Below are 23,669 nucleotides of genomic sequence, written 5' to 3'. Positions count from 1 at the left end.
ATTGTCTTAATTTAATTTAACAACTGGTGAAGTTTTACGGTGATACCAGCAAGTTAAAAGTTTTGCCCTGTTCACCCACATTGTCTCCCCTTTAAAAAATAAAAAAACCGACCATAGGAGAGGTATAGTAATCCAAAGCAACACATATGGAAGTGAGTATGTACATGCACACAGGTAGCCATATTCCCATATCCAAGAAGGCATGAAGGATGTTTGTGATGACAGCTCGGTGTAACACTGCCCAGTTCTGTGACGTCCAGTCCTGTAGCCTTGTAACCCTCTAATCTCTGATGGTCTGTCATTCTAGCCCCCTGCAGTGACAAGCTTACACTGCTGTTCACACCTCTCTTATCAGCCAGCAGTCCTCCTCTGCTATCAGAAACCTTCACAGGAGCTTCCTCTGTTGCCACAGGCAAACTGGAGAGGCCACGGAGTCTGGAGCCAGAGGTTCACCCTCTACAACAGGCAGGCTATTTGGCAAACTGTAGAATAATACATTTTTAATGTATCGACCCATTTTTGTGAAATGACAGGTTACCGTGATCTGCTCTGTCTGCCTACATCAGGATCAGAAAGGAGTTTACTGCCAAGTACGTTTTCACATCCAGTGTAATCTAGTGTAATCCGGGGATTTGATGTGAGCGGGCCTCGTTGAAAGGAAGATGCCTTACCGTGACATCCAACAGATCCACTCAGCTGGTGCCCGCACAGCAGGTGGTAGGGTGAACGGGTGGGCGCAGAGCAGCCTGACGGAGAGCTACCGAGGTATCAGGGATGGAGAGGGGCGGGTTTTTTTCCGAGACAACCCCCTGCTCTTGTTCTAGGTGTGAACATGGGGTCAGCCGTTGCGAAAGGGAGGGAAAGAACAGCACGGAGCAGCAGGGTGCTGGAGACGGTTGTCAGACACAAAGACAACGGTCTGATGGTCTCACTCCATTGGCTGGTTGACCCTCTGGATAATGGACTACAGCTTCACACTAGCTCACCTTTAGTATGTGTTATATATATATTGAAAGGTCTTCTCATCTTGCTAAATAAGTGACCAAATAATATAATCATACTTTGGGGTTTCTGGGTAAATAACTGTTCCTGACTCCTTCAAATAGGTACACAGAATAAATCGTGACCTACCTGTGACGTGCTCCATTATAAACGACTCTACATGTGGAACCCTGCACACTAAGTGAGACGCAGTGGACACAGAAAATGTGACTAATGCGAAACCACTGCGAGCGAGCTGCCACTGAGTTAAAAACGCTACACTTTATGGACACTGAAAGTTTGGTCTTGAAGCGGAGGCTTAATAAACACCATTTGGAACTTGAAAAGAGTGCGGCATCGTGGCTGTTTGTGGTCTCCACTTTAACGCATGTGAGTAATTACCGGCAGCGTTTGAAGTGAGCACACAAAAATGTTACAGAAAACCCAATTACTGTATGAGGATCGGCGGGAGACATGCAGGAGGATTAAAGGGTGGAGGGAGTGATCTGATTGGTTTGGCTTTGAACTGAATTATTAATTGCTCTAAAGTTACAGTCGTGCAATTTTTGCTTCCCAAGACTTTTACATATAAATGCATTTTTTTTCTCCACCATCTTCCGAAACTGGATTGTTTATTGTCCTTGCTTTGTCAGGATGACACAGCATTGGGTGGGGTGAGTGTGTGCCGAGTTCGGTTGGAACTGGTTGCGGTTTGGTAGCAAGTACTACAGTAATACCAGGCTTTATATGAGTGTGTGTCTCCGCTCCGCCACATGTGTTGAACTGGTCACTGGGCTCTTCGTCTTCGTGGTTTGCCCCTGCAGGCTGCCGGCAAGACAGACAGACAGAAAAATAGCATGAGGCATAAGGACATGTAAAGCATTGGGGGAGTTCAATACAGGGCATTAAGGCAGACAAACAGGCCAAGGCTTACACATCTGGGTTGGCAGAATATCACACACACACTCACACACACACACACACACACACAAAGACACTGGGAGTTGGACAGTGTTTGTGGCAGAGATGGTATGAAGGGCAGAGTGAATGAAAAGCATACAGGCAGTAAACAGAGTGCAACAAGGATATCTTTGTTGTGGAATGTGAAATTAGATTTTAAGTTTCCCATTAACATTTTTTCCATTAGGGTCTCCCAGAAATATTCAGATTCAGTACTGCAATTTTTTTGCCTTTTATGTAGAAGCCAGGCAGTTGAGGCTTAAGACGGGGGGGGAGCTATTACATAGATATAGAGGTAAAAGGGCAACAAACTTACACAAAGTGTGTGATAGGCCTCAGAGGTGACCTCTGTAGTGGGACTGTCCAGGAGGTCAAACAAACTTGTGGCAATAGTAAAGCCTCTCCTTGTACCCCGCAGCTCCACACTTACATCTCTAGGCCTGTTTAAGGACTGGGTCACTACAGAGGCAGCAGGGCGCCTCCCTCTGGGACCTGTGGTTTTACTGGGACAGCTCTCTGGGAGGCCAATAGTTCTTGTTTGTGTGTATGCACATCTGTGTTTCTGTGGACGGCCATTCAAAGGACTGGCAGACAGGCTTCGGTATTTTTAGAGCGCTATCTAAATGGTGATTTTTATCGTTGGGTTTGGTTTGCTAGAATGCTGGGCTATATATAAAAAGTGGAAAAGGTCAGAGAGCTGTTATTGGTAGGGTTATTTGAAAATTTAAATGAATCCTGAACTCTTTAGCTTCCAGGTGAGAGTTAGTTGGGTGGTCTTTAAATGGACTTTTTAAGCAGCTTGGTTTTGTTTGACAGTCAGTGGCCTTAATCTTTAGTGTTATTTCCTGCTCTCTCTACAGTTGTATATATGCCATAACCATCCTAAATTATTTTCAGACATCCCTCACTCCACTTTTGGCTTTTTTCCCCCTCCTCCCTCTTTCTCTTCTTCCTTTCTTTGACACCTCTGTCCTCCTCAACGTTCTCCTTCATCCTCCACCCCCATATTCCCAGTGCGTTCTCACCCCCTCTGTCAGTTCTTAATGAGGAAGCCTCTCTGACCTTTCCCAGGTCCTTGTCACATCACTGCCCCCTTGTGGTGCGCCGTTCATTATGTTAAGGTCCCCCCCCCCCCACTGTCAACTTGATAGTAGACCACCCCCCAGGGTACAATGACTATATCAAGTATATTATTTTGGGATTGATTGTTCAGCTTGATGAAACGGAGAAAAGCAAATAATCTAAATCATCTCTGGAGTTTTATTTAGAAGTTATTTAATAGGGCCAAGTTTGCATGAAACACAGGTCTGTAAGACCATAAATAAGTGGACAAGAGTTCAGGAGTTTGTGAAGACTTACTGTTACGTAAACATGGATTTAAGGGCGTAATATAAAATCAGCTCATTAATTAATTATTCCGAGGTCTTAGTGCAGCAGCATTTATCAGACACTTGGCCTGTTTGACACAGCCTCAGTGTGTGTGATGTGATGTGATTTCCACACACAAAAAATAAAAAAATAAATCATGTTGTATTTATGAGAGCTTGAACTGATACCAAAATCCCTGGTATGAAAGAAATGAATGAATCACTGCAACAACATGATCATTCTCTGACATGTAATAAAGCCGTGATGTACATCTCAGTGGAGTTTAGCGGTTTACCTCTGAGGAAATGATAAAGACACATAATCTGGTAGGAGCTCAGCTGTATCTCACACCAGAGAAGGGGAGAGGAACCCGGAGTGTTGATCAAGCAAATCCCCACGGTCACTCTCCAAACGGAGCTGACTTTCACCCAGGCGAGTACACACAGGCGCTTTCTAAATATGCAAGAGGCTTGTGTGAAATTCTCTCATAAACACATGTAACCTTGGCTGCGCGCACGCATTCGTGTGCACGCTTTGTGCAAAAAGCTACGCAAGTGCTGCAAGGCAAAAGGAATGTGGCCGCTCAGAGGTCCGCTCCTTTACAAATAAATATTTGGTGATGACAATATTGGAGATATGTTAAACACCACGGGGGTAATTTTCTAGTCAAACAAACTTCTACTCTGCTTGGGGGGGGCTGGGGGGCACAGATGTGTCTGTGTTTCTGACGTGCTGGATAGAAAGAAGGAATGATGCGGGGCTGATTGAGAGAGAGAACGGCTGATATATATAAATGGAGAGAGATAAGCATAAATGCGTAATAATGTAGACAGTGTTTGTTATTTTATACTTAATAGGCCAAATCGATTTTCTTACTCGAGTGGCTGTTTCGGCCGGCTCTTTGTAATGTGCCATATTTGTTTATGGTCATGCTAAACCTAACTGAGAAGTGACTTGTGTAAGGCGGGTGGAGGCTGATGTTGACGGAGCTGATAAAAAGAAAACAGCAATACTGCTTCTAGGCCTCTGCTCCCCTTCAGGGGGCCTGGGTTGATTGTGCTTCTGCCGTACAATAAAACATGCACTCTGGGATTTTTTGTTATGATGGAGAAACATATCTGAAATTGTTCATTAAAATCAAATTCGATATATAGCCTGATTTCCTTCCCTGCCTCTCTTACCACCCATTGCGTTCCTGTAAAGTACGTAATGGCGTTTACGGGAACGACTCCCCTACAGACTGCCAACATTTGGCTCCACTCGGTTGACGAAACAGATGCTTTGGAGTAGAAATGTCACATGACCTAATGATATATATTTGTAATTACTGCAAAATATGTAGGGGAGAAGGAGAAATAATGTGAAGAAGCGGGCGGGGCTTTGGGGAGACTTCAGGTGCGACTTCATGAACTCTGATTCAGACCTGCCTCCTCCGATCCGTCTCTTAAATATGACATGGAATAAGACGAGGCTGTGTGTTTGAAGTTTGGCTTTTCGGCTATAAAAGTGTTCCATGTGGACAATGGCCCATTCTTTGTGTAACTTTATTTAATTAAATTGCTCAGAAGAGATTCAAGATTAAACTTTTTTTCCAATAAATTTCGTCACTACAGCCACATTAAGCAGCTCGAGTGTATCTCTTTCATTGGATGTGGTCTTTTCTTGGTCTTTGCTCTTCTGATTTTAATGATAGCATCTCTTCAAAATGATTTTATTTACAAAGGCATTACATTTTTTTTACAAACTCCATAAATATTACACTGTGAAATTATCACAACTCGAGATCGCAGTCGCAGAGTTCAAAGTGAGTGTCTTGAAAGTGCAGTAGTATTTTATCATACTGTGAACCAGACTTGACACCTTCGTCTGGTCCTGAGGTTGAACTTGTGAACCGGGTTGTTTTCTCAGCACGTCGTTGAGGCTGCATGTATCTTGGACCTTCGGCACGAGGCCGTAGGTGAGGGTCCGGATACAGACCGACTGGTCAACTGTGAGCACATCGCTCTCATTCACAACAATGGTGCATTCAAATAGCCAATCCAGGCTGTGTGATGTCGGATGCACCCTGACCACAGCAGGATTTTTCTGAGGCATCGGGGGCTCCGAGGACCTTTCCTGGGAGCTCCTTTGTGGTTGAAAGCCATAGATGTAATCAGATGTAGTAAAGCATTGGAGGCAGGTCGTGGTGGGGTGAGCCAGCAGCTCCACAGATTATGTCCACACTCCCTTAACTTTATGATGGGTTGGGATGAGTGGAAACCTGAGAGGGCCAGAGAGAGGTCAGTACCAGGGGACAGTGATTGCTCAATGTGAAAAGGCCAGAAGTTAACAGTAGCTCTGGAGAGGTGGCTGTAGAGTTTGAGTTGAATCTATGAAGACAATTAGGATGTAACAGATCCTTAGATCTCCACTGAAAGCAATTCATTCATCTCTATATTGTTGGTCAGTCATGTTTATAGAAAGGATGAATCGATACTATTTTAGTAATCAATTAAACGGTTCGAATGATTTTTTTTCATGAAAACATGTTTAGAATTCTGTGAATGTGAATTTCGTCTCTGAAAGCAAACTGAATACCTTTGCGTCGTGGCCAAAGCAAAACATATGAGGATTTCATCATGGGCTTTGGGAAACACTCATCAAACACACATTTTTCACAATTTCCTTCCATTTCACAAACCACGACAACTTGCACAAGACAAAATCAAATGATAATAAATAATGAAAATCACCGTCGATTGCAGCCCTCGTCATGTACTCACTATCTGACACACAATCTGTTGAATTCGTACGCGAAACTCACACACAGCGGCGGTCCACCCAAGTGCATGTCAGAGCCAGAGCTTGCATTATAAATGGGTGTATGCAGCTGTATTATACTGTAATGAAGCATTTTTAAAATGTTTAGCTCATTTTACCCAACGGCACATATAGTAATCAGTTTTGTAATGTAGACTCCTACCCTCATAATGTCCATTGGTTATGACTCAACAGCGAGTGCGTAAAACATTCAAACCTGCCTTAGAAACTGTGTTTTTTAATCCACAATGAATGAGCACCTCTCCTGCCCTGTCCAGATGTTCTCCGGTCCAGCACCCGGTGGCCTGCATGGCAGCAGAGGGCCGGAGCGCCCGTCCGCTGTGTGGCTCCGGTGGTTGGTGTTCCACCAGTTGCAGTGGTAAGGCTGGGAGATGTGTCAGATGGCACGGCGGCCTGTGTGCCTGAGGCGGTGCCAGGGTTTATTTGAACAGCAATTCTACTTAACATTTTTTTGAAAGTGTGAGTAGCGATTTATTGTTTAGCCGTGAGTCTGTCAGTGAGATTCTTATTTCATGACTTATCTGATAGGTCCAAGAAAAATAAACCCACACCTGAGCTGAGTTTATGGGTCCGCCTGACGTCATGCCCATTATCCACAGCATTGACTGCACATTTTTATTCCACTACAATCTTGTGTGTGTGTGTGTATATATGTGTGTGTGCCACGTCTGTATTTGGAAGTATGACTTTGTTTTTTGCTCCTGCACGGGATTCATGAAGTAGATGTGTTCAATGTCTGTCAGTCTTGTTTCTCTGTTTCTCTCATGACGTGCAATTAATATGGCCAGTTGTGAAAATGTTGTTTTCAACAAGTGTCACTCACAGTCAGCTCAGAAACATAATAATTAATACAATACCAGAGCTGGTTTTGTCATCTGGGGTGGTGTGGAACATTCAAAGAACAACATTAAACTATAAATCAGTTTCACCATATTAATATGTATTTGTGTGCCTGGAAAAGTATTGAATTAGATTTTAGGAATTTCCTGGTCTGGATAAATATGGATATGAGAAGAATATGGAACAATATTTGTGTTTCCAGATCACCCTGAAGTTTTCTTGTGAACAAACTAAAATGATGGTTCCATTCAGTGTTACTCACCAAAGTGCATTGTATATCCTTTCTATAAACATGTTGAGTGTCTTTCCTTACTCATAAAACTCTTCTTTCCGGCCTTTGCTGGCCTGTTGCAGAATATGTTATTGCCTGTTTATCAATGGAGTAGTGTGACACCATTGGTACTGCTGTACATCGCATCATACGCATCGCTTCACCCACTCATTGAAAAACAGCCCCATAGCGCTGATAGAGGTCTAAAAACCCCTCAGGGAACCTTTAAACCAGGTACCTGACATCATGCGGGTCAGGGCCATGTCTTGCATGCTTTGCTGCCTGCACAACTCACTATTTTGCAACACTATCTCCTGCTGATCCAACATTGTTTCAGGGTCCTGACCTCACAGCAACCAAAACACGAGCTGAACACAATCCTTTAAAGTTAGGTAATGCACTTTGGATCCTTGTTGACCATCCCTTGGGCTCAGAATAAGAGATCCGTTCCTTTTAGCCTGTTGTCTGGTCTTTATTACTCAGCTCCTTTGGAGCTCAACAAGATGAGTGGCTGCACCCAGCCCACAGCCTGGAATCCCAAAGCATCTCATCACGAGATTATATTAGCCCATTGACTTACAGGGGAAGTAAGACAATCCTAACGCTCCTGTCATGGTTTCACCGGGCAATCAAAATGCATTTTCTGCAATAATAGACTGGAAAGATAATCAGTCTTTCACACCAGTTGACTGTTTTGACACGTATTCAGCAGGGACTCTCTGAAAGTAAGGAGTTGTAATGTCACTTACAGGACCACGCAGATTGATAAGTGATTGAACGGACTGCTGTAGATATCTCTCTTGAGTGTACTTGCATGAGCGTTTACGATGTATAGCTTTAAGGAAGTAGAGTTGAGCAGAAAAGATGAAAAACAAGAGAAAAACATGAGTAAAGGATCAGTTTGTGGTGAGCTTGTATTTAGCAACTCATCCTCTCTTCTACCTTCCCTCCCCATGCCAGTAAGCGATGCTTCGGCGGGAGGGAGGACTCGTAGGATAAAGGTTGATAATCAAGTTCCACCAGTGGAACTCCTTTGATGTGGGTTGTTGTTGTTTCTGTGGGGCTCTCAGCCTGGACGCATCCCCCTCAAGCAGCTGTGCAGCCGGGCAGCCAGCTTTAAGAGCACAGAGGGCGAGACGTACTGAGTCTACACACACAGTCACACACCACTGGATATACAACCCTGGCTACGTACACAAAATCAAAGCACTTTATAGCTGATACATTTCTCCAAATAAATAATGTTTTTATGTCTACGGACAGATTGTATCATCGTGATAGCATCACAACTGAGTGTGAGACGCCGAGATGTGCGTGGTTTAGATCAAAATGAAGGTTGACTTCAAAGATGGGTGTGGTCCATGCAAGGATGCCAGAAGTAGGGGGGGAGGAAGTGGGGAAGGGGCCATTGCTCCCCGCACTTTACGCCCCGGGATTAGGCTTCCCGGGTCACAATATCGTCTCCAGTATTGCTATTACACATGGTGTTGATGGTAACTCTGTGCTTATTTTCACATTTGCCTGAAAATATTCTACCAATATAGACACTATGTGTTGTTATGCACGATTAACTAAACTACGACTGCATATTACAGCTGCAGCATAAAAAGAAATTACCAAGAAAACCATAGATTTTAAGCAAACACTTACTTAATGGCAACAGACCAATTTGCGTAAATTGGAGGCGGGGTGACGGCATCTGTACGGTTGTGATGCTATTGCGGTAACAAATCAATCCAAAGACATATAAACACTTGGCAAAGAACTTAAAACCTCTTCTGTGGAAGTTGCCGCTCCAGCCTGTGTCTCCAGAAACACATTTCGCCATGATGACTCACACACTGACTTACAAGGTGAAAACAATACCAGCCACACGCAGCATGCAGCTGGTAAAAAGCTCACTGGTGCAGGTTCACGTTGGCAATATTTCACGTGAGGTGAAATTAAAAACAAAGTAGTTAACTTTGAAATGTTGGGGTAGATTCATATTATTTGTGCTTGTATACCATGCTGCACTCATTTCTTGTTAGACTCAGTCACAGGTGCCTCCTAGCACCACTAGTGTTATTGTAATGGACAGCTCCCTGCACAGCTGAGATAGTGTGTAGCCATAACAGCAGAGATGAAAGCAGGGTTGAGAAAGATGGTGTAAACTCCAGGGGCATGGTAGTAGTTCAGAGGGAGGTGTGGTGCTGTCATACTTCATGTTTCCTCCTTTAGCCATACAAGTCATTAGCCTTGAGGGGGAATAGTACCCAGGCCATAGCCAGGGCCCAGATGGATGGCCCTGTATCAGAATGCCACCCCGTTCACTTACAATTTATTGTTCTACCGAAGGGACTTAGTGGTTGAGCTGCTCAGATGAAGACAAATATGGGTCTATGATTTTGACCCTTTCTTTTTGAGAAATGAGGGCGAATTGCCCCTTTAACTTGTTCTGTATCGTACTCTCATTCTCATTCTGTCCGTCTCTTTTTTTGCTTTTTCTCTCTCTCTCTCTCTCCTACTCCCTGTCCTCTCTAGTTCCCTGTGCCTGAGGCAGTTGTGTTCATTAACCCTGGGTGTAATTATTTTTGTTTTAGTCTCATATTGCTGACATTTCAACTCAGGGGCTCCTCAATCAGGATTAACCCAAACCGCAAGAAATCACACTTCACAGCCGTTTCTTACAGCAGCGCTTGTTGCCTCCAATTTCAGTCAAATTAAAGGTTTATTTTATTTAGCCGTTTCTTTTTTTTTTTTTTCACTCAAGCCCCGTACCCTGAGAAAACAAACCAGACTGCTTGCCTTTGATTTGCTGGTTGCTAGTGGCTTTCTCAGTATCCACGAGCCTCACTCTCCCGGTAGGCACAAAGCAGGCCTCTGTGCAGCCACTGGAACTAAAGATCTGGATCACACAGGTGGTAGCAGGATGAACATCTGCCATGAAGGAAAAGCTCTTGTATATTTGCTTACTGTGCAACCTACTTGGAACAGCATTGAGTTCACTTATACTCTGATGTTCCTGATAAGGGTGACCGCTTTCTGAATTGCATCTTTAACACGATGCAAGCATGGTATTCTCTCAAACTTCTACAAAATGATAAAATACAGGCTGGTAGGAAAACTGTCAATGTATTGGTAGAATAGACTGGATGTAGTTGCATTTTGCTTTTTTGCAATGTTACAATGTTTATTGTAATAAATCAAGTGAGGTGTAGGGTCGCCCCCTGATGGCAAGTAGAGAGAATGCTAGATTAAGGCACTTCAGCATTGGCTTCACTTTCCATAACTTGAGGTTGACACCTGATTGTTATCTTGGAATTATATTAGTGTACTTCGGTCGCAGTGTATCATGTAAAAACAGCTGATTCAAAATGTAGTGTATACATGCTTGGCCTTCTCAAAGGCTGCGTTTCCCTCTCTTTGCCTTGGGGGCCTTAAGGTCCACAGGAACCCTCAACTCGTCTTCCTGCCCCGGAGCACTCAGTCTCAACACAGTAGTAATAAACTCTCATCACTCTGTGTCAGAGGTGTGTACGTCAGTCTGTTACTACAAACGTGTGTCTATGTGTGTGTGTGTGCCGCAGTAGTCATAGGCCAAGCAGTAGTTGTAAAATCTCATCACTTTTAGTGGTCCTCCGGGGGTCCTGGACTCCTCTCGCTGTGTGTGGTTTGACCTGCCGTGGCCCCCCAGCCCCCCACATACCCACTTAGATAAACAGGCAGTAAACACAGGCAGTCCTAGCACTACTCTCTTCCCCTCACAGCATATACAAGACCTCCAGATGAAAGGACTAGTTCCCAACACTAATAGCCATGAGAGATTAGCTCCCCCCCCCCTCTGTCTCATAATTAAAAGGTCAGCCACCATGTTCATAAACTTTCTAAGAATAGTAGAAAACCAGTCTTCGACCAAACTGGCATGGGATGTCCTCGGCCCAGGACAGGAGGGCTTTACAGCGGGTGGTCAAAACTGTCCCAAACAACATTGATACCCATGTACCAGCATCAGTGATATTGGTGAGAAGAGGTGCCTGCGGAGAGCCCGAAGGTTATTAAAAGACAAAACCCACCCAGCCACAACCTGTTCAACCTGCTGCCGTCTGAGAAGTATCAGCTGCCATACCCCCAGACTTCAGAGCAGCTTCTTTCCTCCCAAATCCATCCTCTACGTATAATATTTATATTATGTGTGTGTTTTCTTATGTAGCAAAATGGGAAAACATACTGCATATAATTGCTTAACCCTGTTGTACAATGAACATTTGAACTTGTATGTTGTCCATGCCTTACCTTCACCTTCACCTGACCTTGAAATGAAAGCTGCTCCCCACATCAGCCCCCCTACCCCTGTCACTGCTGCTATAACGCAACAAGTGGGGGCTGAGTCCGCCTGCAAACACAAGGGTTAAATGAGTGAGCATGCCTGCTTGATGCTGTGTGAATACAAGCCAAAGCCATGACACCATGATAAATACAGGCCCTGGTTACTGGGGCTGGCTGAAGTCAGGGCAAATGTTTTTTTATTTATTTTATTATTAGCTTATCAGGTCTGCACGCATATCTGACAATGAGCATATAAATTGATGTAAGGCCACATGGCTTGCCACGGGGAGTTGTTAGTGATAATTTTGAGTCTGTAGGCTCGTGCAATAACATGCTTTCTGATACCCCGAGCTATTTTCTTGTGAGTCTTGGTCAGAGTAGATATGTGGTGTGGATTGTAACCAACGAGCAGGGGTACATTCTTCCACTGTGTGGAGGTTTACGTAATGCTACTGCTCAGATTATTGACCAACTATGGTTCAGAGACGGGTGTTTCCTGCTCTAGCTTTTGTTGCCAGTATCACAAGTGGTCGATGCCAATTCATTATCACTGTAATGAATGATGCGGCTCCCATAGTGAACGAGTGTGTTTTGAAGACAACATGAATGGTTAATGATGATAAGTGATTCTCTGGGGCACATCGGTTGGAACAGCTTTTCCCTCCAGCATGTCTCCCACTCTCCCATTACATTCCTTTAAATGGCGTGGGCCACTAATTCTCAAGGTGGGGGTGGGATTTTATGAGTCGAGACAGAAAACATTTTCATCAAGTTTAAGATTTCCATGGAGACATTCATGTTGGGCTTTTTTTTTTTTGGATCACCTTGGGATTTGTCCCGTCGCCATGGCCAAATATGTCATCTCTCTTTTTTTTCATCGGATGACAGACGTCCGAAAGGACAGGAGATGGATTGTTGGCGAGCTGGCCTTCTCTGCTCTCACCGTCTGAAGTGTTTCAGCATTGCATGTATAAGGAATGGTGCAGTGGTGTTAGGAGATGAACAACAGTGTGCAGAATAAGTCCAGTGTTGCGCCGCTCATAGTTCTGCCTGCCAGCTGTGTGTGTGTGTGTGTGTGTGTGTGTGTGTGTGTGTGTGTGTGTGTGTGTGTGTGTGTGTGTGTGTGTGTACAGTGTGCATCAGCATGGTGTGTTCATGGCTTCATAAGAACATTTTCATGAGAGTCTGTGTGCTTTCAAACCCAGTAGATTTGAATGAATTAGACAGCAAGAGGGAGAGAATTAGACCAAGAGGGGATCCCTCAATATCTAGACTGTGTCCTGATGATAACTCTCAGATTAGAGGTTGAAGGATAAGTGCAGCCTCTCTGGCAGCTGCTGCTGCTTTTTCTACCTTCAAAGACTTGTCCTTCGTCCCTCCCTCTCTTCTGCTCTTCCTCCCTATCCCCATATATCTCTCCGGCCTTCCCTCCCGCTCTCCTTTCCCTTAACCCATCTCTTTCCTCCCATCATTTCCTTTTTTTTTTTTGTCCCGTCCTCTCCCTTGTGTATTTTTTTTTTTGTCCCTATCATCCCTCACATCTCCCCTCTTCCCTCTGTGTCCTGTTGGTCTACTATGAGCCAGTCTGGGGAGCATCTCAAGTGTGTTTAGAGTAGCTGACTCATCACGGCTTTTGTTAATGCAAGGCAGTTGATAGCAGTTTGGACGTCCCCAGATGCAGGTGGCCCAGGCATTCTCTTGTGTGTGGGCGCGTGCACACGTACATGTCCATATGTGTGATGTCTGACTGTGTTAGATACAGCTCTGATGGGTATAAACACCTCTTTCTTATCGTCGGCGTGTGTGTGTGTGTGCGGACGTGAGTGACATCCTCCAAAAACAAGACGCACACTCTGCCTTTACTCTGCTGTCAGTGAGGAGTGTTCAAACCCTGGTGTCATTCAACAGCGACTAATTACAGGCCACGGCATGCAAAGGAGGTCTTCCTCTGAAGCTGCAGGACCCCCCCCCAACACACACACACACACACACACACATGACATGTTATCATCCTTATCTGGACTCATGGAATTTATAACTCAAAAGTTTCATGCAAGGGTTTTGGGGTTAGTTGACACACCCATGTGAGAGCATTTAGCTCCCCTGTCTCTCCTAATCCACCCAAAAAAAACAGCCTGCTTTATTCGTTTAGCAATGACCTTACACCAACATGAATCTTTTTATGAATCTTAAAAAGCCTCATACAACCGCTCTCTCAACGTTTCTTCCATGTCTTCGTATATTCCTCTCCATCTGCTAACTTCTAATTGTTCAGTTCTAATCGCCCTATCTTTGTTGAGCTCATCCCTCTTAGCGCTGACACCGCAGTGACCCCCGTCCTGGATAAGGAAATCCAGCCAATCAGGACTAGTGTTTCATTGTACTCAACACCCCTTCCAATGCTTTATCCCTTGGTCCCAGCGTTGCAGCTAAAACAGCTCATCCTGAAACCATTAGACCAAATTGCTAAATGGTTCAAATGTGCAACCACTTAAGGCTTTGTCTTTAAGAGGAGTAATCTTCAATCTACTGTGGCAAGCAAGAAGAGGATGAGGTGGATAGCAGGGACTGAGAGGGACCTGCATACTGAAGATAGAAGGTGAAGAGCTATTTCATATACACCTCTCCTCTTGTTTCTCTCTCTTTCTCCACATGCTGCTCGTGTATTTATTATTCTGCTGTTGGTTTTCAGAGAGAGTGCAAAATCACATTGTAAGAGGCTGACACAGCGATAGTTATTGAGGTTAATAGATAGTAAAAACTCACACGCTCACGCTTATTTTCTCTCACACATGCACAGAGTACTCATACAGACAGTTGACCCTTCGCTAAGCCCCGCTCCCCCGCTGCTACTCCATCAAGCTGTCAGAGCTACCATGGAGCCCTCACTGTCACTAACTGCACTCTGTGAATAACTACTATCTACACTTTTTGAAAAACTGAAAATCCATTTCAGAGAGAAGAAGACAAGAGGGTCTGGCTAAGTATGGGCACTCCCACTCTCAATCAAAATGAAGATGACAGTAATATACATATTATAAACAATAATATTGCAGAGACCAACACTGTACTACCACAGTGGCCAAACTTACTGCTATGTTCCCTCTGTGAAAACACCCGTTTGTTTAAACCATAATCAACTGCAACAATTGAATTAATTGCTTTTCACTTTCACATGTTCTAAGAAAATATATTTTTTTTAAATTTTTGTTTTTAAATAATTCCCTCTATGGATCCAGAAGGTTGTTACACACACTTTGTGTTGGTTTTCCAAGGAAGAAATCCTCTTGTGTGCAGAAAATGATGTTTCCCCCCTCAATTCTGGCAGCTGCAACTACGTTTTCTTTGGAACAAAGCAAACGAACCCGGTAGCTAACTTCAGCAGTAATGAACTGAACAAACAAGGAAAAAAAAAAATATTGTAATGCTGGCGATGCTCTCGTATTGATCCCTTAGTACAGTGCAACTTGGCCCATCAGTGACCACTTATCACCTGAGATGTGGCCAAAAATGGAAGAGGATTTGAAATGAACTTCACTCATGGACCAAACGGACAAATTGCTTGACAGATCTACTCCGGTCAGTTGAACTGGATTACAGCCAGACCGGTAGACAGATTGACACAGCACACAGACAGACCAAAGGAGAGGATCCGTTGCACATTGCCGTGAAAACGTGAAGCATTCCCAGCTTCCTGAGTGACCCCCAATCTCAGCCAGAGGACTTTGATCTGTCACTGAGATCATTACTAAGTCTACTGAACTGACAAAAGGCCAAGCTGAAAGAGTGAGAGAACAGAGATTCTGCAGAGAGGTGCAGAGACTCGAAGGTAATTGAATACAGGATTTTGTCCTCGATTGTCCTGTATGTTCTCCAGAAAGCTGAGGTGCTGTGGAGAGAGCCGAAGAGAATGAATGGACGAGACGGGGTTGCAAAACTACCATCTGGATGTTTGTTGCGAAGCTGGTCAGTTCCTGGATGGGGACGGAGAGTTGGATAGGCAACTACACACATTGGATATTAAAAGGAAAAAGGAAGCAACATTATCCTTGTTGAAGTCCTTGTTGACTTTTACACAGAGTTGCCCATTCGTTTTTGAAGCAACTTTGGTCCGAACCAAGAAGGCAAACTGTATTATACCTTTCAAACTTGCAGCTCAAACCAGATCATCTCATTCCGTTCTTTCCTTTCACAATAAAAGCCATTGGACGTATGTTTGCAGGCGACTATTTCGTATTTATTGGTCTTTATTTGTCTTAAGTCATAAATAAGACAACATCACTTAGTCTAACATTTAACTGTCATGCACAGCATATCCCTGTGCATCCGAAGCGCCATTAAAAAGTCTTCTTCAATCCGCCAACGTAAAAACATTATTACAATATCAACCTCAAATTGGGCCATTTGCATTAGGCTCTTTCGATTTGTTGCAACGTAACTCACATGAAAACGCTTGGAAGGAACTCCGGCTAATGACAGACATTAAATTGCTTGGCTCGCTCTCGCCTCATGACAAACTGAGAGAACTCGGCTTGAACCGTAGAGAAAGCCCATGAGCCATCTGAATGATAGCAGCGATAAGGAGTTTTCAAGGTAACTATGCAAAACTGAATCTGTCTGTGGGAAAGCAGCAGCAGAAGCAGAAGTCTGTTTATTTTAATGAGCTCAGAAGTGTCTCTCCTGTTTCTCTTACATTACGCCGGGGCTCATTTAGAGTTCACACAGTGCACTGTATGTCCATGATGGATACGGTAATGATACATTAATGCAATCAGAACCACGTCTGTTTTGTCTCTCATTAAGAAGGCTAGCTATCTTGCTGACAAGAGGCCAGGTCACATTTGGTCGTGACTTGAAGCGTTTTCCTTTCGTGATGTGAAGTGAGCGAGACAGAAAGCGTGTATTTCTGCGGGCGTATCAGAGAAATGGCGTAGGGGAGGGAGGATAGGAAGAGAGATAACAGCTGGAGTAGTCCGAATCAGCGCTGCTTGGGTTTCAGCTGGGGCACAGGCACCGATTGTGCACTGTCTGCTTGTGTTTTCAACACCCCGGGAGTTGATGTGGATTTATGAAGGCGAGGAATCAACCAGAAGGGGGATATGTTTGGCCACGGAGCTTCTCATCAACATATGGTGCTCGGCAGAGCTGCTGTTCTGCTGCTTCCAACCCCTCATCTGGCCTCACTAGTGGTCCACAGTACATACGAGGGACGTGCATATTTTCCATGGTCAAAATATTTAATGCGTGTCATTTCATTTTATGTTATTTAGCCGGAGTAAGGACTCTGACATCCGTTCTGTTTCAAGCCAAACAAGTTCACACAGCGCTGATCAACCCTACGGCCGCCAGGGAAAGCTCTCTGTATAGCGGGTCGTGGCGTCTGTAGCGTGTTTCCTGTGCCGGCGCGGCAGAATTGATGAATCGACCAGCAAAAAGCTAAAGGGGGAGGAAGGAGGTTTGACCGTAGCACTGGAGCAGCAGCTTGGATTATGGGGGAAGCTATGGCTGGAAATCCTGAGAATTTTATCAATGTCAAATATACCTTTTTCACATTAGCATAGTGGCATAAACCATGCCAATACATACACATTAAACTTGTTGAACAATGAACATACATAATCATCAAGGATACGCGTCGACGTGCATGTACGCACACGGTTTTGAAATACGTAGTGGATGTGTGTGTGTGTATGCATATGCAGCTTTCAACATGCATGTAATGCACACACACACACACATATATTTGTACGGCTTATCCAGACTTGGCTGTGTGCGATATATCCGGTTCACAGGACTTTGCATGTATGGAGACTTACTGAAGTCATCCCATAAATCAAACGGACCCATGGCCAAATTCTGAGGCCTAGTCACTTATCATGTAGATTAGGAAAATGACTTTTTTCCCCCCCCCGTTTTAAACTTTCTCATCATCCACTGTTTTATATGTTCTCCCTGTTTATTTACACTATCTCTGTCTACTCTGTCTTTGTCTTTCACTGTTTTTTTTTTTCCTTTCCCTGTATCCGAATGTGTTTCTGTGATTCTGTCTTTCACTGTGTTTTGAGGTGTTTCTCTGCTTCTGTCACTCCGTCTCTCTCTGCGTCTGCCTTTCGCTGGCTGAATCAATCTCCAGCTTTCTTCCTGCCTATTACTGTTACCGTACCCACGGCCGTAGTCAACCTTTACGAGGTGGGTCTAGCCTGTCAGCTGCAGGCTACCGCAGTTGGGCCATGTTGAAAGACACACACACACTTACGCATATACGCTTATATTCTCTTAAAACCACACACACACACACGCACAAACCGGCATCCAGCGCAGAGACTTGTATGGGCCCAGAGTGAGAGCAGGCTTTCCGTAGACCAGGATCTGTTTCCAGTCAAACCTGCCTGTGTCCTTCCTGAGCCCCCGGGCTCCTGCAGCGGCATTGCCCCTGGGCCGCTGGGTCACGGCACGGCAGGGGAACTGCACTGTGTGTGTGTGTGTGTGTGTGTGTGTGTGTGTGTGTGTGTGTGTGTGTGTTTCTGTGTGTGTGTCTGTTCACCGTGGTACAGCGCACACACAAATTGATACAAATAGAAACACTTCCTCATGTTCAAAAATACCCATGTACACACTTCTATCTTACACACACACACATTTACTGCACACACTGTTCCTTGCACCCACCCACACACAGCTGAGTCCCTTTTCAGTGGTGTCAACAGCTCCAGCTCTCTCTCCCACACACACACACACACACACACACACACACACACACACACACACGCGTAGCCACACACTCGCATTCACAGACACTCACACCGACACACACACCAGGAGAACACCTGTCGGGCTGCTCGGCTCGCTCCAGGACACCTTCGAGTCATGAGCTCATCGGAAAAGCAATTAAAGGCAGCGTAGGCCCCGCACGCTGGCGTAATGTTTTGTTTTGCTACTTGGCTTCAAAATTAACCAAACCTGTCAGAAGTCATCTGGCTGACGCGGGCCGGGCTATATTTATTTATTTTCTGTTGGAGAGGCTGGACGCAGGGTCCCAGCGCTGCCTCGTGTCCAACAATGAAGCGATTCTGAGGGGGCGATTAGCTGGCTTGAACATGAATCCTCCCCCCCCTCCCCTCCGTCGACCTGGGGGGTGGATGGCAAACTCGACCCCAGCTTCTCTTTTGCCTGTCTGTAACCGTGATGGTGGGGTCATGGCCCTGGAGGGGAGGTTGTGCCCTCTGTAACCCCAATCAGAGCGTTGGTCTCCTCTGTGGGACTTGGGTTTTGAACTTGCACTGACCTAACCGCTCCCACTTTATTGAATTTCATGCTTGCATGCTGAACAAAAGCAGATTTTGCATTCAGAAATGTATAAACGGCGTAACCTGATAAAAAGACAATAGGAAGACAGAAAGACGTGTGGCTGATAGATTACTGGGGCTATTGGCCCAGAGACCAGGAGACCTAGACGGGGCTTAAAGGTGAGAGGCCTTCTCTCAGTCTGGTCTAATGCTCTACTGTAGCCTCAGGCGGTGAGCAGCCTGATGTCAGACGGCTGTAAAACAACACCAGCAGCCCCGTGCTCTCTTTTAACTCTCCTGGTCTTAAGAAAAAAACCCCCACCTCTGACATTAATAGGTCCGCTGTGGGTGAGTCAAGGTAAGTGTGTCTTCACAGATGCCTGGACGGACGTTTTCGCGGTTGTGTGTGTTTTCAGAGCCTAGGCCACTGAGCGGGTTTTCTTGAGGGATCATTTCAGAAGTAAGAAAAACACCTCTGTTATCATTGTCATCACTTTCTGTAATTACCCATGTGCCACCCCGCCGAAGCCCCGAGAAAAACAACAGTTAGCCTGCTGCCGAGGTCGCCCTTTAAGCAGGCCGGGGCCGTTTCATGGTGCTGCACGCTTCAAAGGGAGTGTCACTCTCCGGCAGTTATGTCAACACGGCGATGAAACAAGAAAACACAGCGTGGATGGTAAAGCCTTGGTCTTCAAAGCCTCGTAAGCCAGGTCAACACATATTTTGTTTCTGTGTCACTGTCAAACTGGCAGAGAGGGAGAAAAAAGAGTGTTTGCTCTGTTCATTTCAGAAAGAGAGCTTTTTGAGTGGTGTTGTGATTTATCAAAACGGTCATGGCCGTCGTTGGCAGAAGCCAAACAGAAATGACACAAAGCCACAGTGAGATGACAGCCGCCGCCATGACACTTCAAAGCGGAGCTGGAATGAAAAATGCCTTTTTAACCCTTTCAGACCACACCCTCAGTCATGCTGTTCACCTATTAAACAGTATATGCTGGAAAAATTAAAAAAAAAGGAAACTTTTTTTCTTCATTCTGATTTTTATATCAAGTCCAATGTTTCATCCTTCCAACATTTGACTTGAGTTAGAGAAGGTTGTGAGCTAATCTTTTGAACAATCAAATCAAATTCCCGCCTGTCTTTTCTGTTTCAGAAGTCACCATTCGGAAGCCAGATATGTCATTCTAATGTTCAGGTTTATACTAGAACACATTTACATGCTTTAATGTTTAAAAACCACTTAATTTGTCTCATACTCTGTGCCTCTATGTGTCTAACAGCTGGAGTAGTCCCCTGTATTCACCCTCTGTCTAGCGGTTGTCTCTTTAAGCCCAACTTCCCGAAAAAAAAAGGCCAGAGTGCTCTGATTGGTCGGCATTTTCTGGTTCTGCATCCTCCCTATCACTGTCTTCACAGCCTCACTGCCATCAGGGACTCAGGTTGAGCATTTTGATACTTTCACAGTATAAATACAGCACCTAATCTGTGATTTAAACATGACGTTCTACAATATGGGACGTTTCAACACTCCTATTTACTTCGTTATTTAAGCAACTGACTTACTTTACACCCAGAAGTCACCTCGGATCAACTCTGAGTCTATTTTGTAATGGAAACTTACACATGTGGGTTTCTTTGTGTATTGTATTTATTCATGGGAATGACAGTTTTCTGCACTGGCTTTGGCACTGCAGACAATCCACCACCAAAGAGCTGGTGGACCTTTATTATTATTGATACTGTGTGGATAGTTATCTCCAATTAGGCATTTTATATACTTTGATTTGCTCATTCATCTCCGTAATAACTGTTAAATAAGCCATACATCTATTAAGTTGTGTGATTTACTGCGCTGTGACTCATTCCCGCTGAATGTGCGTTGTCGTGCTCAGCGCTTCCCATCCACCACAATTTAGGGTCAATTTATTGAATACATCTTCACTTCTCAGCTCGTTCCCAGCCTTCTGGGTCCTATACCGCTCACGCTGTTCTGGGCTATGATGAAACCACTTGAAGTCGGGCCCCAGCACTACAGCTACAGCCAAAGCCTATTAAGCAGCCACACTGTGGTGTAGGAGTTCAAGCCACAGGGCTGAGGTTGTGATTCGTCGTCGGGAGGCGGGGGGGGGGGGGGGGGAGGTGGATGTAGGATGACGACGAAGGGTGGAGGTATGGTTCCAGAATGAAGGGTAAAGAGGGGTGAGGGAGGATAAAGGGGGCCAAGGACGGATGGAAGAATGAGGGTTGTAATGGAGAGGTAGAGTTGAAGGATACACGAATTAGGTAAGGGAGGGTTTAAGAATGGAATTGAAGCAGGGACGCATGCCAGCACGGCTGTTGTTAGGGAGACGTGGAAAGGGAAATAGTGGAGAAACACAAACGATGGAAGTGACGGAAAGTAAAGAAAGTAGAAAGATGGATGAAGCGATAAAGGAAGAAATGTGTGTCAGTTTGACTTGATCCAATGAAAAAGTTTCCTCTGCCCAGAAAGGATTCTTTGCCATTAATAAGAGGTTTTGAAGCGCACCTGGTGAATAATGATCCCACATACACGAGTACTGATACGTGCACGGACTACAGTATATTACATCATACTGTACTGTAACCCGTATACACACACGTATTTGACAGTACTGACACGCACACGTTTCACATCATTCATACACGTTTACTTGAATCTACACACACACACACACGGGCTCACAGGCCACAAATCACCGAACGTTGTAAAAGTGGAGCAAATTGGAGCAGTTTTATTTGCATTGTTCACAGGGAATAATGGAGGAGGGAGCAAGTCCTGCCAAGCTGGAGAAGTGGTGTAACAAAAATATGTGTGTGTGTGTGTCCAGGGGGAGTCTATAATTGTGCTTTGTCCATGCATTAAAGACACTCAAATGTTAGGCAAAGCAACAAGCAATTAGGCTTTGTCAGAGGTGAAATGCACACACACATTTACACATTCACACTTACACACTCGCAGCCTCGCCTCGGGGCCTGAAACAGAAGACCGGGGTCTCGTCAAAGCTCCATTAAACTGCTGAAAGTCCTTCTAGAGCTGAAACATCCTCCTATCGTCATGCTGGGACATTCCACGGCACGCCAGAGACCCTGCGCTAATCCCGCCGGCATGGGAATCATTATTGATAGGATCCTAATGCATTACCTCAGGGCCCGCTTATTGTTGGTGAAGATTATTATTTAAGAGTAAACCAAAACCCAGAGAAAGTCTTGAGTTTCATAGAAATTTATCAAAAGAAAATGTTATTCTTGGCTTAGTGTGAAACCACTTTGAACAGCGCAATTGAAACAAACTGTGCTCCTCGCTGCGCTCCAACGAGCCCGACTCCGTACCCACGAGCAGGTCAGTAGGACAAGCTGGAAACGAAGAACCCGACACTCAGTATGAGCAGATATGCCCTAAGTCACTTTTACTCCGAGGCTATTACCGTACATTGCTTTCAGTGATGGTATCGATGTGCCTCTTACAGTAGCATCGGAACATTTGCGAGTATAGACAGTTTCCACACGTGCCAATCATTCTGCACGTCTCTTGATCTGGATCCTGTTGAATAAGTTGTGTTGATGAATGAAGCACGACCGGTGCGTGTTTGCGAGCGGCGAAGGCAAGACAGATGTACAGACTATCCTTTCCTATTAGACTTCCTATAGGAAGTAAATGCTCATTCATCATGGTTTTGATTTTCTTTGTCTTCGGGGCTTCATTATTGAATCTTTCTGTGGTCCAGGTGCAGTCCTGCTGGTCAGTGTCCAGGGAATAGCTGTCAACGTGGACCCGGTTTTCTGCACGTGGCTGTTGAACCAACCTCACAGAGGGAGCGGCAGGCAGCAGCAGCAGCAGCAGCAGCAGCAGGTACCCAGATCCTCACGTTCTCACGTCTGTTCTCTCCCTGGCCATTTGTGTCAACATTTAAACAGGTATTGCGTTTGATGTTTCACATATTTAACTTCCACATGTCATCTGTATTAATAGAACGACGGCAACGGCAGAGCCAGAAGGGAATGTAAATGTCTCTCTCCCTCCCTCCCTCCCTTCTCCCATCGCCTTCTCGTTCCCAGCTACCTTTTTCCATGTGCTCTGCTCCCTGTCTTCCATCCCCTCTCTCTCTATTTATTTGACAGGGGTCATGGTGATGCTTATGGACATTGAATGCTCTGTGCCCACACATCACACACCCACACACTTGCTCACACGCTCAGTTTGATTGCCTGGGATATAGCACAGGTTCACCCCATAAAGGCACATAAATATATATATAGTACATGAGAGTATCATATTGTAATACCTTGCCTTTTTTTTAACAATTTGTTCTGTTTCATGCCTCCTGCAGTTTGGAAGGGCTGTCAGCGTGCATGTGTGTGTGACAGACAACGAGAGAGAGGGAGTTAATTGCACCAACTCATTTCTCTGGAGGTTATTGCTGTACGGGGGTAAACAGATGTTATGAGTTGAACTGCAGCCAGTGTGAGGGATACACAACACTGGCTGCTGTGTGTGTGTGTGTGTGTGTGTGTGTGTGTGTGTGTGTGTGTGTGTGTGTGTGTGTGTGTGTGTGTGTGTGTGTGTGTGTGTGTGTGTGTGTGTGTGTGTGTGTGTGTGTGTTTGTGTGTGTGTGTGTGTGTGTGTGTGTGTGTGTGTGTGTGTGTGTGCATGCTGCACTTCATGTGTGTGTTCATGTGAGCTCAGCCGCCTGTCAGGGCCACTTTTCAAGGCCTGGCTGGCTTAGACCTTCAGCTGAAGGCTGCACAACAGCCTGTGAAGGACAGGGGAGAGGACACTGACTGGGTAGGGTCGGGGTGGCAGGAAATGACTGAGA

At 45.0% G+C, this 23,669-nt stretch overlaps 2 protein-coding genes across 3 annotated transcripts in view; one reads left to right on the top strand and one right to left on the bottom strand.

Moving 5' to 3' along the window:
* Positions 1–23,669, bottom strand: part of LOC311024283 (polyadenylate-binding protein 1A) — a 477,590-nt gene that overhangs the window by 187,868 nt on the left and 266,053 nt on the right. The gene's annotated exons all lie outside the window — the stretch shown is intronic.
* Positions 1–23,669, top strand: part of vps13b (vacuolar protein sorting 13 homolog B) — a 317,809-nt gene that overhangs the window by 99,682 nt on the left and 194,458 nt on the right. For both annotated transcript variants that reach the window (XM_084026605.1, XM_084026606.1), the window contains exon 20: positions 22,581–22,705. In XM_084026605.1, coding sequence (XP_083882731.1) covers positions 22,581–22,705 — 125 coding nt within the window. The remainder of the gene's footprint in view (positions 1–22,580; positions 22,706–23,669) is intronic.

Source organism: Eutrigla gurnardus, assembly GCF_963514095.1.
Source record: "Eutrigla gurnardus genome assembly, chromosome: 14".
Classification (NCBI taxonomy): domain Eukaryota; kingdom Metazoa; phylum Chordata; class Actinopteri; order Perciformes; family Triglidae; genus Eutrigla; species Eutrigla gurnardus.
Note: the sequence above shows the minus strand (reverse complement) of the source record. Positions and strands in the feature narration are given on the sequence as shown.